Source organism: Dioscorea cayenensis, chromosome 5 (genome assembly GCF_009730915.1).
Source record: "Dioscorea cayenensis subsp. rotundata cultivar TDr96_F1 chromosome 5, TDr96_F1_v2_PseudoChromosome.rev07_lg8_w22 25.fasta, whole genome shotgun sequence".
NCBI classification, from domain to species: Eukaryota; Viridiplantae; Streptophyta; class Magnoliopsida; order Dioscoreales; family Dioscoreaceae; genus Dioscorea; species Dioscorea cayenensis.
Window position 1 is genome coordinate 30,472,496 of NC_052475.1, and position 15,363 is coordinate 30,487,858.

General features: G+C 37.7%; 3 protein-coding genes and 1 non-coding gene across 5 annotated transcripts; 3 read left to right on the forward strand and 1 right to left on the reverse strand.

Annotated features, from left to right (window-relative positions):
• Positions 1 to 1,209: 1,209 nt before the first annotated feature.
• Positions 1,210 to 5,733, forward strand: LOC120261452 (glutamyl-tRNA(Gln) amidotransferase subunit A, chloroplastic/mitochondrial). Its single transcript, XM_039269351.1, has 10 exons — positions 1,210 to 1,725; positions 2,488 to 2,799; positions 3,118 to 3,297; positions 3,404 to 3,498; positions 3,629 to 3,704; positions 3,815 to 3,892; positions 4,053 to 4,146; positions 4,226 to 4,275; positions 4,998 to 5,111; positions 5,437 to 5,733. Exons 1-10 carry the CDS (start codon positions 1,219 to 1,221, stop codon positions 5,530 to 5,532), a joined length of 1,602 nt encoding a protein of 533 aa, XP_039125285.1. The 5' UTR covers positions 1,210 to 1,218; the 3' UTR covers positions 5,533 to 5,733.
• A 265-nt stretch (positions 5,734 to 5,998) lies between these two features.
• On the forward strand, positions 5,999 to 8,359 carry LOC120261453 (haloacid dehalogenase-like hydrolase domain-containing protein 3). The gene is made up of 8 exons (XM_039269352.1): positions 5,999 to 6,246; positions 6,427 to 6,509; positions 6,667 to 6,750; positions 6,875 to 6,950; positions 7,040 to 7,112; positions 7,290 to 7,363; positions 7,614 to 7,707; positions 7,937 to 8,359. Exons 1-8 carry the CDS (start codon positions 6,027 to 6,029, stop codon positions 8,004 to 8,006), a joined length of 774 nt encoding a protein of 257 aa, XP_039125286.1. The 5' UTR covers positions 5,999 to 6,026; the 3' UTR covers positions 8,007 to 8,359.
• An 852-nt stretch (positions 8,360 to 9,211) lies between these two features.
• LOC120261136 (cullin-3A-like) lies at positions 9,212 to 13,112 on the reverse strand. 2 transcript variants are annotated; one of them, XM_039268871.1, is made up of 3 exons: positions 13,063 to 13,096; positions 12,761 to 12,931; positions 9,212 to 11,412 (listed from the first exon to the last, which is right to left on the reverse strand). In XM_039268871.1, exons 2-3 carry the CDS (start codon positions 12,919 to 12,921, stop codon positions 9,372 to 9,374), a joined length of 2,202 nt encoding a protein of 733 aa, XP_039124805.1. In that variant the 5' UTR covers positions 12,922 to 12,931; positions 13,063 to 13,096; the 3' UTR covers positions 9,212 to 9,371. The 2 variants fall into 2 exon arrangements, with proteins under 2 accessions (XP_039124805.1, XP_039124803.1); XM_039268869.1 differs by having other exon boundaries at positions 12,761 to 13,112.
• A 670-nt stretch (positions 13,113 to 13,782) lies between these two features.
• TRNAM-CAU lies at positions 13,783 to 13,854 on the forward strand. The gene has a single exon. It is a non-coding gene; the product is annotated as a tRNA-Met (tRNA).
• Positions 13,855 to 15,363: the final 1,509 nt, after the last annotated feature.

The following is a 15,363-nucleotide window of genomic DNA, read 5'->3' on the forward strand; positions in this document are numbered from 1 at the left end:
AAAACATCCTCAGAATTCGGATCTTGCAACCAAAAAGAGGAAACAATGGATTCCATAACTTATCAGGATTGCTTACAGTGATGAAGGGAATGTTTGAAAAAAAGATGCTGCTCTTGGATATTTCTTGTTATGACAGCATGTAATTATATTCTAAGGATGTACTCAGAGCCTAATAGCAATTTTGTTGTGACATGGTGATATTATGTTTTTAAGGTTGTATTCGAGCCACGTGCAATTTTTGTTATAACAAGCTAAATGAATGAATTATAAATGTTTGTTCCCATAATTGTGTCTCACACTTGATTTCCTTGTCTCCAAAAACAAAATGTAATGTATAACCTGGGTTTGAATATATGTCTCAGATATGTCTGCACATATTATGTAAATGTCATATACCTGCATATAGCCAGGTACTTTGTCCAGTTTTGTCAATGCCAATGGTTAACCTTTGTCCAGACTTTCACAGTGATTCGCTTGAAGTTTAAGCCATTGATTATACTTTGTAATTATAAATGATTACCCTCATAATGGTAGATAAACTTCGTGATAAATTTGTTAGCAGAACTTTCACAATTATGATATTTTCTGTGTCCAAATTTTATTTGTCCATTTACATGATAAGAAGAGGGAGATAAATCAAAGGCTCTCTTGGAGAAGAAGGGGGAGATCGCTTGGTCTAAATTATGAACAAGTGGCTCTAGATACATGGGCCTCTTCGGTCTCTTCGCGAGGGCTATGGAGGTGGTCTATTTCCCTGGTTTCTCACCGTCTACTTTCTCTGGGTACTCTGCTCTCCCTTAGCAAACAAGGAGGAGAAGAAGATGGACAATAGGAGATAGTTAGGGCAAACAAGGGGAGCTCTGCTCTCTCTCTGAACGCGAAGAAAGAGAAGTCAAAAGGGAGAAGAAGGTTGACGTGGCGGTTTTTTGATGAAGTGGATTAGTTGTCCACGTGGCCATTCCACGTGCGCAAGTGATGTGGAAATTTGGAGTCCACGTGAGATCTCCGGTGGACACGTAAGCATTTAATCACCGGAATAGCATCAGTGCCCTCCCTGTAAAAGCAAATTAAATTCAAATGCTCATTTTGATACAAATTAAAAAAAATTGCTCAAAATGAAGCAATGGCATAATAAGGTACCCTACTAAAAAAATAACCCCTTCCTTGTAACTATATATGGGCTTATCCAGGAGAAAAATTGGAGTCGCGGGAAACCCAATGACTTCTCTTATCCAAAACCCTCGCCTCCTCCTCCGCCGTCCGGCACCGCCGCTACGCCGCCGCCTCCAAACCCTCGCCGCCGCTACCTCCACGAATGCACCTGCCTCCGAGATTCTCTCCATTCGTGAGGCTCTCCTCTCTCGCAGCACCACCGCCTTGGACATCGCCTCTGGTTACCTCTCTCGTCTCCGCCGCTCGGAGCCTCACCTCCGGAGCTTCCTCCATGTATCTGAGAAGGTTCTTATGGATGCCGAGAACGTCGACCGAGCGGTGGAGAGAGGGGAGGACCTGGGTCCACTGATGGGAGTTTTGGTTGGTGTGAAGGATAATATATGCACGGTCGATATGCCGTCTACCGGTGGGTCGAGGATTTTGGAAGGGTATCGTCCGGCGTTTGATGCGACGGCAGTGAAGAGGTTGAGGGAGAATGGGGCAATTATTGTCGGGAAGACCAATTTGGATGAGTTTGGCATGGGGGGCAGTACCGAGGGCTCTGGTTTTCAGGTTTTGATCGGAAATTTCTCGTCTTTTTTGGCATGTTATTGTTATTGGATAGACTTTGGCCCTTTGCCTCTCTCTCTCTCTCTCTCTCTCTCTCTCTCTCTCTCTCTCTCTGTTGCTTGGTTTAAAGATGTGAACTTATGTCTCCGTTTTCAGGTTTTGTTTAAATTTTGCTATTATGTTTAGTGTGATTTGGTTAATTTCTATTTTGCTGAGCTGATTCAGTTCATTTTAGACGTTTTCCTGTTTTTGTAAATATGGGATCAATGTGGCTGTGTTGAGTTTAAATTTGCTAGCATGTTAAGTGGCAGGTTTTTAATTTGGTTTAAACTCTACTTTGCTGAGTAAAACTTTTGTTTTTCCTTATTGAGTTTTATCTACTATCGAGAATATGGCAACATATTGGATATAAATGTTATTGTTATTGTGTTTACGTGCTTGTTTAAAATTTAAATTTGAAGCTTAAAATGCGGTGGAATTAAGAAAAGAGAACTTTTGAACCTAAATATGAGTGAATAAAAAGAGAGAACCAAATGCAAAATGAATAGAGGTTTGTGTGGTGAATTGAACAGCTGGATTTTCAGCTACTTGAGAAGAAATTCTCATTGGTGGTATTGTTATCATAAGGTTTGAAATCTTTGCTCAACAGAGCATCATAATCATATCAGTTTGCCTAAGTTAGCCTTTTTCTCAATTGTTCTTTAGCCATATTGCACAATTTACAGTTTCAATAACTTTTTTTCATTCGTGTGCATTATTTTGCAGGTGACCACAAACCCTTGGGACGTGTCCCGGGTTCCTGGAGGATCATCAGGTGGCTCAGCTGCTGCTGTTTCTTCTAGGCAGTGTGTTGTATCTCTGGGAAGTGATACTGGTGGTAGTGTGAGACAGCCAGCATCTTTCTGTGGTGTTGTTGGAATGAAACCAACATATGGTCGTGTCTCTCGTTATGGACTCATGGCATATGCCTCCTCATTGGATGTCATTGGATGCTTTGGTTCATCAGTTATTGACACTGCAATCCTGCTTAAGGCAATATCAGGCCATGACAGATTTGATTCCACTAGCAGTAAGCATGTTAGGGCTCTGCACTCCTTTTTCAACTAACTCTTCAAGAAAATTTTCTCCTTTATTAGAGCTTATATGAGACAAAGATTTTTTTTGTTATATATATTATACCATGGTTCATAAGATGGCCACTTTGGACCTCTTGTATGGTATAAAAATTTCTTAGTTGTAAATATGTGAAGAACATGACAATTATGTATGTTGATTATTGAAAAAACTGATGTTTTTTCATCCATATCGATATGATGAATAGAGCTTTTACATATCACTTTCTTTCAAAGAGCATTTTTTTATTTCATTCATTTTGCTTTGTCATTTGCTTTTCAGGATGTTCCAGACTATGTAACTGATTTGGCATCACTGGATTGTCTGGAGTCTAAACCATTGACAGGACTGAGGGTAGGGGTGATTCAGGAAACCCTTGGAGAAGGTGTTGACAGGGGAGTGATATCTGCTGTTAATGCTGCTGCTTCACACTTGGAACGTCTAGGATCTGTAGTAACGGAGGTTTCCATCTTCAAGTGCCACTTGTTTAAAGATTGTCAGCATTAATCTTTTACTTGTCCCAGCTAAATTTGTGTTATTAAACATCTCAAGGTCTTTTGGGTTTCAGGTATCATTGCCTTCCTTTGATCTTGGTTTACCTGCCTACTATATCTTGGCATCATCAGAGGCATCTTCTAATTTATCACGCTATGATGGTGTGAGGTGGTAGCTCATCAATTGTATTTCCTTTTCCTTAAAGTTCGCATACCTGTACTTATGGTCATTTGTTTTTTATTTGATGTGCACATGAGTGGCAGACCTTAGATGATGAATATCCTAGCACTTTCTGCAGGTATGGAAGCCAGGTTGCAGCTGATGAATTGGGTTCTCTATATGGAGATTCCAGAGCTAAAGGGTTTGGTGGTGAGGTGTGGATCATATGCTTGTCTTTTTTTCTTTTTCTGAACTGGAAGTCCTGTGTGCATTGATGTTGTCGTAAATCTTCTCTTCAAATTTATTGGTGGTAATATCTTTTCAGGTGAAAATGAGAATCTTAATGGGAACATATGCTTTGTCTGCTGGATACTATGATGCCTACTACAAACGTGCCCAGCAGGTTGGAAAGTCATATCATTCCATTTTCAATTTTTTTATTTTGTTCTGGTTCAGATGTTTAATCTACCCTCCCATCTTCCAAATTGAAATGGAAAATTACTGTCAAAAGTAAAGTGGCGTTCGACTTAATGAAAGGAGTCATGATTTTTATAGTCTTCCAGGTAAGGACATTGGTCCAGAAAAGCTTCAAGGATGCATTAGAGAAAAATGATATTCTCATTTCACCTGCTGCGCCATCAGTTGCTTATAAGATTGGTATGCCAGTTCGAACTTTAATAGTTAGCAGAGAAATCCTTCATTCTGTTTAATGTATTCATTTTTGGTGGGTTTTCAGGTGAAAAAACCAACGATCCCTTGGCTATGTATGCAGGCGACATTATGACGGTGCCAATCCTCTATCTCCCCCCTTGTTGATTTTAAATGTTAATTGTATTTGATTCATATAAAGTTACTTGTGTAAGCTCTAGTTAATTACTCATGAACATCATCAGTAAGGATGAGTGCATTTAAACTTCATTAGCAAATGCTGGACCATTTCAATTTTCTTTTCGTGCTCCAAGAAATACTAATACTCTCGTCACTATAGTAGTTGTGAGCATTTTTTTTTAAAATCAATGCTGCAAGTTTGAGATAATTGCCCGATTGAAACTCAGTTTAGAAATTGAGCTGCCTTAGGTGAGTGGTAACACTACATGTGTGCTCAACTATTATTGATAATTCCTGAGTTTCTGAATGCTAAGCTTATAATGAAGAAGGTAATTTGCCTTGAATATGAACAAAAACCGGTATACTCAAAAATTCCTTTCTTTTTTTTTTTTTTTGAGAAATGTGGATAAAACACTGAATTTATTGGATAATTAAAACCGCAAGAATATGGCTAAATACAAATGAAGAGGCAAGTGCCAAAAAGACACAGAGCAAGAGATTAAAAACATAAGGAAAGAAAAGGAAAATGTGCAAGTATGATAACAGAAAGTGAATTAGCTATACCTTACATTTGAATCAATGCTCAAGTCAATGTTTGAGAACGCACAGCAAATCTCTACAAGATTTGATATGATGTAGTAGCTGCATTCATTAAATCCTGTGCGAAAATGATCATGCAGGTGAATGTCAACCTGGCCGGTTTACCTGCATTGGTGGTGCCATGCGGATTTGTTGAAGGTGGAACCACCAGCTTGCCTGTTGGCCTTCAGATTATTGGCCCTGCTTTCACTGAGGTGAGTAGCTCTTTAGCAATCCTCTAAAATTGATGTAGTCCTTCACATTCATTGCTCAATTAAATCTAATTTTATATTGTAATTTCCCTTGAGTGCTAGTTCCTTTAGGACATGGTTTAAACTTTTCCTCAATTCTCAGGATTTATATTGCCCTTTTTAATGCTTGCAAAAATTCAGCATTATGTATATTGAGTTTGATGAACAGATTTCTGAATTGGAAACCAAGTGCATGTCAAAATCATAACAGAAACTCAACTCTCTGTTTCTCAGAAGGATCTATAATCACAATCTTATTATAAATCTTTTTTTTTTTTTTTGTTTAAAGGAAAAACTGCTGCGAGTTGGGCATGTCTTTGAGCAGACATTACAGAACCATAGATTTGTGCCTCCAGTTCTATCTGAAGATGCTCCATTGATCTGAAAGCTTCTTTGAGAGATTTTGATTTTGATTTTTCTTTTCTTTTTTTTTTTTAATGTTTTCCTAAGTTACCAATTGAATGCTATGGATTATATTCATTGGAAAACCATGTAAACTTTTCATTGGCATCCAGAAATTCAAATTATTGTGATTTTAAACAAGTATTCATTTTGATCATGAATAAAGTGATGGGAATGAGATGAATTTTCTATTTTGTAAATGTTTTGTTCTATATGTAATTATATTATATTCGGAGGGGGTTTCTACAATTATCAGCCGAGCAATTAATTGCCTCAAAACTCGGTGTTGCATCCACCGGCTTAATTATCATACGTCAATCTCTGTCTACAAACGAGATCAACGAACGGCTCAGATAGAGCGTTCTCACTAACGGGTCTAAGATCCGCAAACCCGAATCCGCTTCCACGCACCATGGAACTCTGTTTGACTGCTTCTATATTTCTCCTGCCGGACGTCGTCGTCCCATTCGCTCTGGAATGGAAGCTCTTTGGACGATGCGATGCTGGCCGGCGGCGAGGCCCCCTCTCCGTCTTCTCCGCGGCGGAGGTACGTTTTCCCGGCGATCGTCGGTGGCAATCCATGGCGGATTGACTAGAAAGAGGGCATACGATGGGCTGCTGGTGGACGCTGGCGGGACTCTGCTGCAGCTCTCGCGGCCCGTCGAGGAAACCTATGCATCGATTGGAAGGAAATACGGTGAGGTTTTCATCATCTTTCCCAGAAATTTGCTCAAAAAGTACTTTTTTTTTTACGAGTTTGTTGTGATATTTCATGAATGATCTGGTTTTTGAAAACCTGGTAGGAAAGGATATGAGAAAGTATCGAGTTTAAAGACATCATCGCAATTAAACTTGATGGTATATTGCTGTATTTCAGGGTTGAAGGCAACGGAGAGTGAGATAAAGCAGGGGTTTAGGAGGGCATTCGCTGCCTCATGGCCTGAAAAGCTCCGTTACCAGGTTTTTTTTCCATGTCTTAGTATATTATAGATTAGAATGAATAGTTATCATTCTTGTTTTTAGTGAGCAAAATTGTGCAAAATATCTTCAGAGTTCACAATTTTTTTGAGGGGGAAAAAAAATAAGGTTCAATTGATTTATTTGAAATATGGCGCAGGGTGATGGACGGCCTTTTTGGAGACTTATAGTATCAGAAGCAACAGGTTGCAACAAAAATGACTATTTTGAAGAACTATATGAGGTGAAGTATGGTTTTTGGTGTGTTTTGTCTTTCTTGTGGTTATTCTTGTTCAAGAACTATGAATTTGCTTTATTGTGTATGTTGCCACCCCCAATAGCTATGATAAATTTGATATCTTTGCCAGCATTTTGCAAAGGGTGATGCATGGCGGCTACCAGCTGGTGCTTACAGATCACTGTGCCTTCTGAAGGATGCTGGAGGTTGTCACCAAGTATTTCCCCTTTTTCAGTTGCCTGGTATCTAAGTATAGTTTCTGATTACCCTTAAACTACTTGACCTTCATATGCAGTTAAGTTGGCAGTTGTGTCAAATTTTGATACCCGCTTACAAAAGCTACTTAAGGACCTAAATGTTGCACATCTGTGAGTTATGTGGTCTGTCAAAATATTTGTGTATTATTTGCTGAAATCATCATTGCTTTTGCTTGTGCTAGAACTTATGATCACTCAGCTAAGGATTTTTTTCTGATGTTCTCATCAGTTTCTAGTTTTGAGGAGTTGCATTAAATTGAAAGCTCTTTTGCACTTTGAATTTATCAGGTTTGATGCCGTAATTGTGTCTTCAGAGATTGGATATGAGAAGCCGGCCCCAGAAATCTTCAAAGCTGCTCTAGGTACAAGTAACTAATAAAATGGACTAAGAAGAAAATTACCTACGGTTGAATAGCTAGTCGGAACCCAACCATTCAACATTTTCGCTTGCTTTTTATTATTTTCAGCTGGGGAGACTCGAAAATCTACAAAATTTCATAGAGTAACACATTCAATTGTTTATGCCTATATAGTTGCTTATCATAGCCTGAAAAATATTTCTGTTTCTGTATTAGCATTCAGTGTTTGAGAATAGATGTGTACCTGCTGCAGATCAAATAGGCGTGGAGGCCGCTAAAGCAGTTCATGTTGGAGATGATGAGAGGGCTGATAAGAATGGTGCTAATGCTATTGGAATTGATTGTTGGTAATCACCCAGGATCTGTTTTCTTTCTACTCATTAACATGGTCAACTTCTGCCTGAATTTCATTTCAACGTCAATTCATATTGTTTCTCAAGACATGTATCACCAAGTTTATGAATACTAGTGATTGGACTTTGCTATTTCTCCTGCTCCGTGCTTGGTGTTAGAAATTATCTGTATGCACTTAAGCAATGATTTTTGAGATACACTAACAGATCCAACTTGTTGCAGGCTTTGGGGATCTGATGTGAAAACATTTGCCAATGTATGTGAAAGAATACTCATAGATGATTCGAAGTGAAGATAAATCAACCTTAAATCTACACTGTCCCATCTTATTTAAGGCACTGCCTGAAGAACTCCAAAAATCGCTGACATTGTTTGCAAGTGAACCATGAATTCCATTCAAAGTTACAGATTTCCTGCTAAACTTTTGTATGCGCACTCATTCATTTTTTTTAATACAACTGAATTTTCTTGTTGTGAGAAATGTAAGAAGAGATTGGTCGGTTTAGCTTTCACATTATAAAAATTATAAAATGTTTGAGCAGGATGTATTGTAACATTTGAAATGCTTGTAAAATAAATAAATAAATAAACAAACCAAGAAAAGGGCACGGGCACACACAAAATTTGTTCCCAACCCGTCTGAAATCCTACATTATTCAACTCTCTTAATGCATGATAATGGCTTGTCTTGTTTTAAGATCTTCATTTGATCAACCTCTAGAACTGGATGATTTCTTGCAGTAGCTGATGGCCTCCTTGAGTTTAGCATCTTGTTCACCTTGGGTCCAGTCATTGTATCCCCTGTAATGGTCACATGCTTCTTTAGAATTCATGTTTACAGCCATATTTGTTCTGTTTGTGAAGAGCTTTCTCTTTAACAAGGATAACAGCTTTCTCATGGGCTTACACCACTTTATGAATGAACATTGGTGTCGAAAATCCCTCGAAGTTTGATTTGCCATCATCTCCATGGTGTCGCCTTTGGAAGGATGAGGACTACTATAGCAATCAAATTGGAAGTGATATGTATCCATGGGAATGGAGATGATTCCTCAACAATCAAATTGTAAGTGATCTGTATTCTTGGGAATAAAGATGATGTTTGTGCATTTGTTTTATTGATGTTTAATTTTGTTTATTTGGCTCTTTCCTTAACTTTTAGAGCATTAAAATGGAGTTTTTTTTCTATTGATTTATTTGGAATTTAGGAAAGCATGTTGTCTGATTTTTTGGTAATAAGAAACTTGCCTTTCTTGCTGCGTGAATTGATTGTGCATAATATTTGCTAGTCTAAAAATGGACTGTTTTTATTATTTCTGAACAGCAAGTAGATATGGAAATCAGAATCATAAACAGGATCTATGCTTTGCATTCTTGATATAAATCGAGACAAGTTAGTTAACATAAAAATAATACGATAATGCATCCTGCAACCACCATAACAATCACTATGGCACCTCATGTACACATGATCTTGGCTTCAATGGCTAATAAATATAGAAGGAAAGATGGATAAATTCAGAAGAAAGTAAGATTTCGCATTTTATCTGGATGATTCAGACACATTAAAAGCAAAATACTATGATGAGTACACGTTTTTGATACATTGGAGAACGATCAGCTTACTGGTGCCGATGAGAGAATGCTTGCAAGGGATTCAGGCGAGGTACCGATACAATTTCCGATCCACCTTGTCCCTCTCCAAGAACTCCCTCTCTATGAGGGACTCAATTCGTTTCTTTATCACAACAGGATTTGGAAGGAATCGAGCTTGCAGTTGCTTGGTCACCTCAGCAACAATGTTATTGTGATCCAAGACTCGCCTGGATTTCATAATTCTTACTATAGCAGCTTCAATCTGAGGCTTCCTGTCCTCCTCCACTCTCTGCCTTGTCTCTTGCTTCTCTGGCTCTGATTCCTTCTGTGCCACGACCGTGCCTATCTTCACCTTGAAGAACTTGCTTGTGAACTTGTCATTGAAGTAGAATGCATCATCTTCAGCAATGTCCTTGCTCATTGGTTCTTTCCGAAGAACATTCTTACCCTTGACACAAGCAAGAGACTGGAGGCATCTCTTTAGGTCTGCAGCAGGTATGTTAGTGGCCTGTATGATTTCTTTATAGCTCAAATGATCTGATGAATTGAAAAGCATGAGAATGCACATCTGATAAGTTGAGACATTCAGCTCGTGCTTTTGACCCTTTCCAAAGGTCGCCTTTAGATCAGCTGTCCCCATATTTGTCTGCCATGTTAATCTCCTTCCAGTGTGAGTTCCAAGATAAAATGCTCTAAACCTCTCACATACACCAAGAATTTCGGCCGGAAGGTTGCATGGGGGACTGGGTTGTGTCGGCCAGGATCCAGTTGTCAGGACTTGAACAGCAAGGGTAGGACTGTCCCCGGTATCAAAGGACTGGCTAGCATAGAAACCTTGCATTGTATCCTGAGAGGTCTTCATGTCTGTAAACATGCCTTCTAACTTGGAAGTGAACTGATATCCACATTCTGTTTTCAGTTTCACTATCATGCTTCTCTCAGCATCATCAGAGATCGTCTTACCAGACAGAAGGCGTTTCGCCAAGTGTTGCTTGTAATATTTCTCAAACACATCCTTTTCCTGCAAGTACCTGAATAACATCATCACTTTGTCTAGAACAGTTTCAACATCTTCTTCACTGAACCCCTTCAGGCCCTTACGGAGCTTATCATCAACATACAACGAAATAAACTCAGGAGATCTGTTGTTCAGATTTATGAAGTACTCAAATGATGAGTTCAAACCATTTTGGAAAGCTTTGTCATTATTAAATGCAGTGCTAATGATTTTATCATACTTGTCCTTAGCATCCAAAAGATGTTGAACAAAATCCACAGGGTCCTTCAATCTGTCTGGATCAGTTACAAGCTGCCTTCCAGTTTCCCGAAGATGAGTTGTCATAACCTCTCTAATCATGGAAAGCCCTTCAGGAACTCGGCGGAACAAGTTGTACATTCTACTCAAATCTTCATACTTATCATCCACAAGCATATTCACAAGGCCCGAATTTTCCATATGGACCAGCCTCTGCATGTGGTTTGCAATCATCTCCGTCTCCACCACAAGTGTTATTTTTGATTCACTTTTTTTGTCCAAGTAGTGTGAAACCCTCTCTATTTCTTCATTAAGCCGCCTCTCAGCTTTCTTAAGGTACTCACCACAATCACAGCATTCAATGAATTCCTGGGATTCAAGACTGTAAAAGCTAGCAGAGACATCAAGGAAAGGCTTCTCAAAATTTTCTTGATATACAGAAGATCCCAAATCCATCAACATTTTTGTGATATTCCTCATCAAGCCTCGATTTATAACTTCTCCTGTCCTCTCTCTCTGAATAAGTTCAAGAAGCGTGTCAAGTAACCTCATCTGTATTTTGCTGGAGTAGATTATATTGTCCCTCCATAAATTAAGTCCAAGCTCATGAACAGGTGTCTTATGATTGATTGGAACAAAAGTTCTATCCATGTACATCAATATATCTCGAATCATTTGCAATGCCTTGTTGTGTTCCTCCCACTTTCTGTTCAGCTCCTCCAAAAATAAACCACCTTGAGCAGCCTCTATCGATCTTGATATTTCTTTTAGATGAGATGTCATAGTGGCTACAAGTCCTGAGTACAGTTTTTCTCCATATTTGTGCAGCACCATATTATATGCATTCCTGGTGTGGTAATCAAAATCCTTAGAGTAAGTAAATGCCAACAAACGGTGCAGCTAGAAAGATAAAAAATTAAAAAGACAACCATTAACCCAAAGGCAAGGAACTCTGATAGTAGTATTACAGAACAACAAATATTATTCTGCCTTGACAATTTTATGGATTCCTTTTTGTATATCCCTATTCTACATTCGGCCAAATTCCACATGCGGAGCATCTGTATAGCTCATACGGAAACCATGAATGGTAATATTCCTAAATGGTTCAAAATTTTTCAAGAACTCCATCCCTTCAACCATTTTAGAAGGTAATGATTCACTACCATACAAGCAATTTTTTTGCCCCAGAAAAAATTCCAAAATGGAGAACCTAGAACCATTTAAAACACCAACACTTAACCACATAAAAATAAAGAAGGCAGTTAGACAATTGAATCAATATGCACAAATGCATGAGAGAATAAATCCCATGATATGTCAGGAGAAGTATAATCAAAATCAAACTCCCATATTTCTTTGAAATGATGTTATGGGCAAATTTATTAGATGATTCAAGAAGAATTCTTTGATTGAAAATAAAGGCAAAAAAACAGAAAAGCATAAATTCAGACACAAAATTATGACACCAGATTTCAGACTAACTAGTAGAGTTTGTCACAATGGAATACACAAGAGGAGGTACATGAGAAATGTCCCTCAAATTCCACCATTTAATATAAAATAACAAAACGAAAGTCCTATTGCAATGTCTGCATTGATCCTCTTTTCTACACCAAAGATGAACCCATCAAACATTCTTATCTACCTCCTCAAAGCACAGACCTGAATTTACTTCTAGATGTTCAAAACATCATGTGAAACATTAACTCTGCTGGCATTGCAGCCACCAAGATGTTGAGTGAATGCATGCACTTAATCTCCATAATTATGTGAGATAATTACATCAGTAAAAATTAGTACTAAGAACAAGAAGATTGCTAGATAACACATTAAGTGTGTCATGAAAAAGAACACAGAAACTTTGAGAACCTCCTTGAGATTGAAAATCTGTTGATTGTCTGCCACGTTCAACATACTTCTGAGATATCTCCATCTTATTGCAAGAAAAGGATCTCGTAACACTAAAGCTCTCAATGCGCCCAAAAAAAGCTAATGAAAATCAAAAACAATTGAGCAACAACAAAACCATCCACTCAAGAATGAAGATGACAACAGGAAGCTACGTAAATTCATGATTTTTTTTCACCTTTTCTTCACATACTAATCAATTCATTCATTAATCAAAAACCATAACTTTTTTTCACTAATTAATTAAAATTTAAAAAAAATTAAAGGGAAAAAAAAATCCAAACCTATAGAGCTCCTCGAAGGAGAGGCCACTGGCGTTGTGATTATAGATCTCATGTATGGCATGCTCGAGTATCCTCCACGTTTTCTCAGCATACTTGGGATCAATCTCCACCCGATGCTTAAACGCCTCGATCTTGAAGTTCCGCTTCTTCGGCGCGCTCATCGCTCCCGGCCTCCCCGCCAATCCACAACACAGAGAAGAGGAATTAGGGTTAGGGTTTCGGTAGATCGAAGAAGGAGGAGTCGCGAATTCTTCGGGATTTTAATGGATTTGAGCAAATGATATCATATCATTCGATGATACCTGAGAGTTTTCCTCTTCTTGTTCTTGTTCTTCTTCTTCTCTTTTGGATGAGTTTTTTAGGTCTTTCTTTCCTTTTTTTTTTTCCTAAATTACTAAATTGGCCCCGCTCGGATTCATCTGATTCGTTTACGTGGTGTGTTCTTTGGCCGTTTGATTAATCTTGCGCGATTTTTGAAGCTATGCGTGGACGTATATCCATTATGGGTTGTCACGGTCTCTCAACTACCAAGTTTTTGTTCATGAAGTTTTTTTTTTATTATTACTATTATTACTCCCATAAATTGGGTGGTAAGGATGTGAAATAACTCACAAAATGCAAGTAACTGTTTTTATTTTTATTTATTTATTTTTATGGAGAATTATAAGATTATCAGTTTGTTACACCTTGGCCTATTGTATTTCCAAAAAAAAAAAGTACTTTAGTAATTGGATCCAAAGAAAGACTCCCCACCCAATTACCTTGAAATCAATTTTGTCTTAGATTTACTTATTATTTTGTTAGAATAAGTTTATATGGAATGAATTTAAATAGTGCAAATCCATTTTATATTTGATTTTGTGTGTGTGTGTGTGTGTGTTAGGCTATGTTTATGTGGAATGAATTTAAATAATGTAAATAATTGATGCTCAATAGCACGGCTTGAATCTTATAATATTATATAAAATAAATTTATTTTCAAGTAGGAAATTTAAATAACTATACTAAACACATTTCAAAAAATCAGAGTGGCGCAGCGGAAGCGTGGTGGGCCCATAACCCACAGGTCCCAGGATCGAAACCTGGCTCTGATAAGAAACTTTGTTTTTTATTTTCTTAAAAAAATATATATATTTTTTCTTTTATACGTCTTTTTTCTTTTTCTTTCTTCTTTTTTTTTTTTTAAACACCTCCCCAACCTTCTCGATTCATTCCTTTCCTCTTTGCTCTTTGCTTTGTCATCTCCGCTCTCCAAAATTTCCAGCAACCCATTAGAGGTAAGAGCACTCTCCATCCTGCTTCTCCTCCTACGTTTATTCTCCACTTTTACATCTGAATTTATTCTGAAGCTGAATCAATCCCCTTTATGTTTTCCTTGTATTGTGTTTAATCATAGCCTGGAAGTAATTTGTTTCTCTGAGAGTTACTTCAGTTGTGTATGCAGATCAATGCTCTTGGTCTTTGCAAAAAAATCTAATCTTTATGCTTTTTCGTGCACTGCCGTTTGTAATTTCTATGTAAAGATTGAACTCATGCTACTTAATTCTGTTAATGTTGCTGCCCATTGAACATTACTGGATCAGTCTGATATTTGAATATTAATTGTCTTTGAGGAAAAAAACAAAAAAGGAATCAGATAAGGAGCATGTCTATATAAAGCTTATTCATATTCATAAAAGAGATTTTGTGTGTGTGTGTTCCCATGGTAAGGTAATAAAACTTCAACATTGCTAATTTGGTGTGAAAGTTCTTTTTGATGTGAGAACTTTTTTATGACTATAAGCTTTCTTTAATAAATTATATAGTCTTAAGCATGTCATATAACAATTTCAACATAGAAGATCATCAGTGACAGCTGGGAAATATTACCGGATTAGAGATGGAATTGTCATTGATGATGCCCAGAATTTCTTGCTGAGGGGTTTTTTTTTTGTGCTAGACTCAGGCTTGTGCTGTTTGCATCACTCAACATGGCACTTTGATAGTATTAATGTCGAGGTCAATGGTTGTTTTATGGTCGAACGATTAAAATTACTTTTCTTGCATGTTGAAAATCTTTCATTCCAGTATTTTTTGAGACAAGCCTTAGGCATGAGATTCTAGAGGGTGAGATGGTGGAAGTCTGGAATATTTTATGGCCTTTACTTGTTGACTTTTTTATTCATGTTGTGGCAAGGGCTAGAATTTTCAACATAAGTGAGAGGAGTGAAAGACAATTTATTCCACTTGGGTGGTGGTGGTGCAGGACACTACAAGAAAGTTATTATTTAAAAACAGAATATTAGAAATAGAATTTATTCTGCTTGTACTTGCAACGGATTAGCAACGGAATAACAATCGTTTTAAATATGATTTTAATAACAACGGCTAGGCATGGTAATGGGTAGGGTATAGGTAGGGTATGCCAAAACCTTTACCCGTACCCGTAACCCCTACCCCATACCCGTACCCTTACCCGTACCCTTCAGGGTAAAAAAAATCATACCCTTACCCTTACCCGCAGGGTACCCACTTACCCGTTGTTCAAATTATCGAATTAAATTTAAATAATAATAAAAATAAATTAATTATACATTATATTACAATCTTTAAACACATGTCCA

Excerpts from the sequence above, each read along its gene's own strand:
- LOC120261452 (XM_039269351.1), top strand. The coding sequence starts at position 1,219 with ATGACTTCTCTTATCCAAAACCCTCGCCTCCTCCTCCGCCGTCCGGCA. Across the intron at positions 3,298-3,403 it reads TAGGATCTGTAGTAACGGAG|GTATCATTGCCTTCCTTTGA; the intron begins GTTTCCATCTTC and ends TTTGGGTTTCAG. Across the intron at positions 4,276-4,997 it reads ATGCAGGCGACATTATGACG|GTGAATGTCAACCTGGCCGG; the intron begins GTGCCAATCCTC and ends ATGATCATGCAG.
- LOC120261453 (XM_039269352.1), top strand. The coding sequence starts at position 6,027 with ATGGAAGCTCTTTGGACGATGCGATGCTGGCCGGCGGCGAGGCCCCCT. Across the intron at positions 6,510-6,666 it reads CTGAAAAGCTCCGTTACCAG|GGTGATGGACGGCCTTTTTG; the intron begins GTTTTTTTTCCA and ends AATATGGCGCAG. Across the intron at positions 7,364-7,613 it reads AATCTTCAAAGCTGCTCTAG|ATCAAATAGGCGTGGAGGCC; the intron begins GTACAAGTAACT and ends TACCTGCTGCAG.
- LOC120261136 (XM_039268869.1), bottom strand. The coding sequence starts at position 12,921 with ATGAGCGCGCCGAAGAAGCGGAACTTCAAGATCGAGGCGTTTAAGCAT. Across the intron at positions 11,413-12,760 it reads TCCTTCGAGGAGCTCTATAG|GAATGCATATAATATGGTGC; the intron begins GTTTGGATTTTT and ends TTACCACACCAG.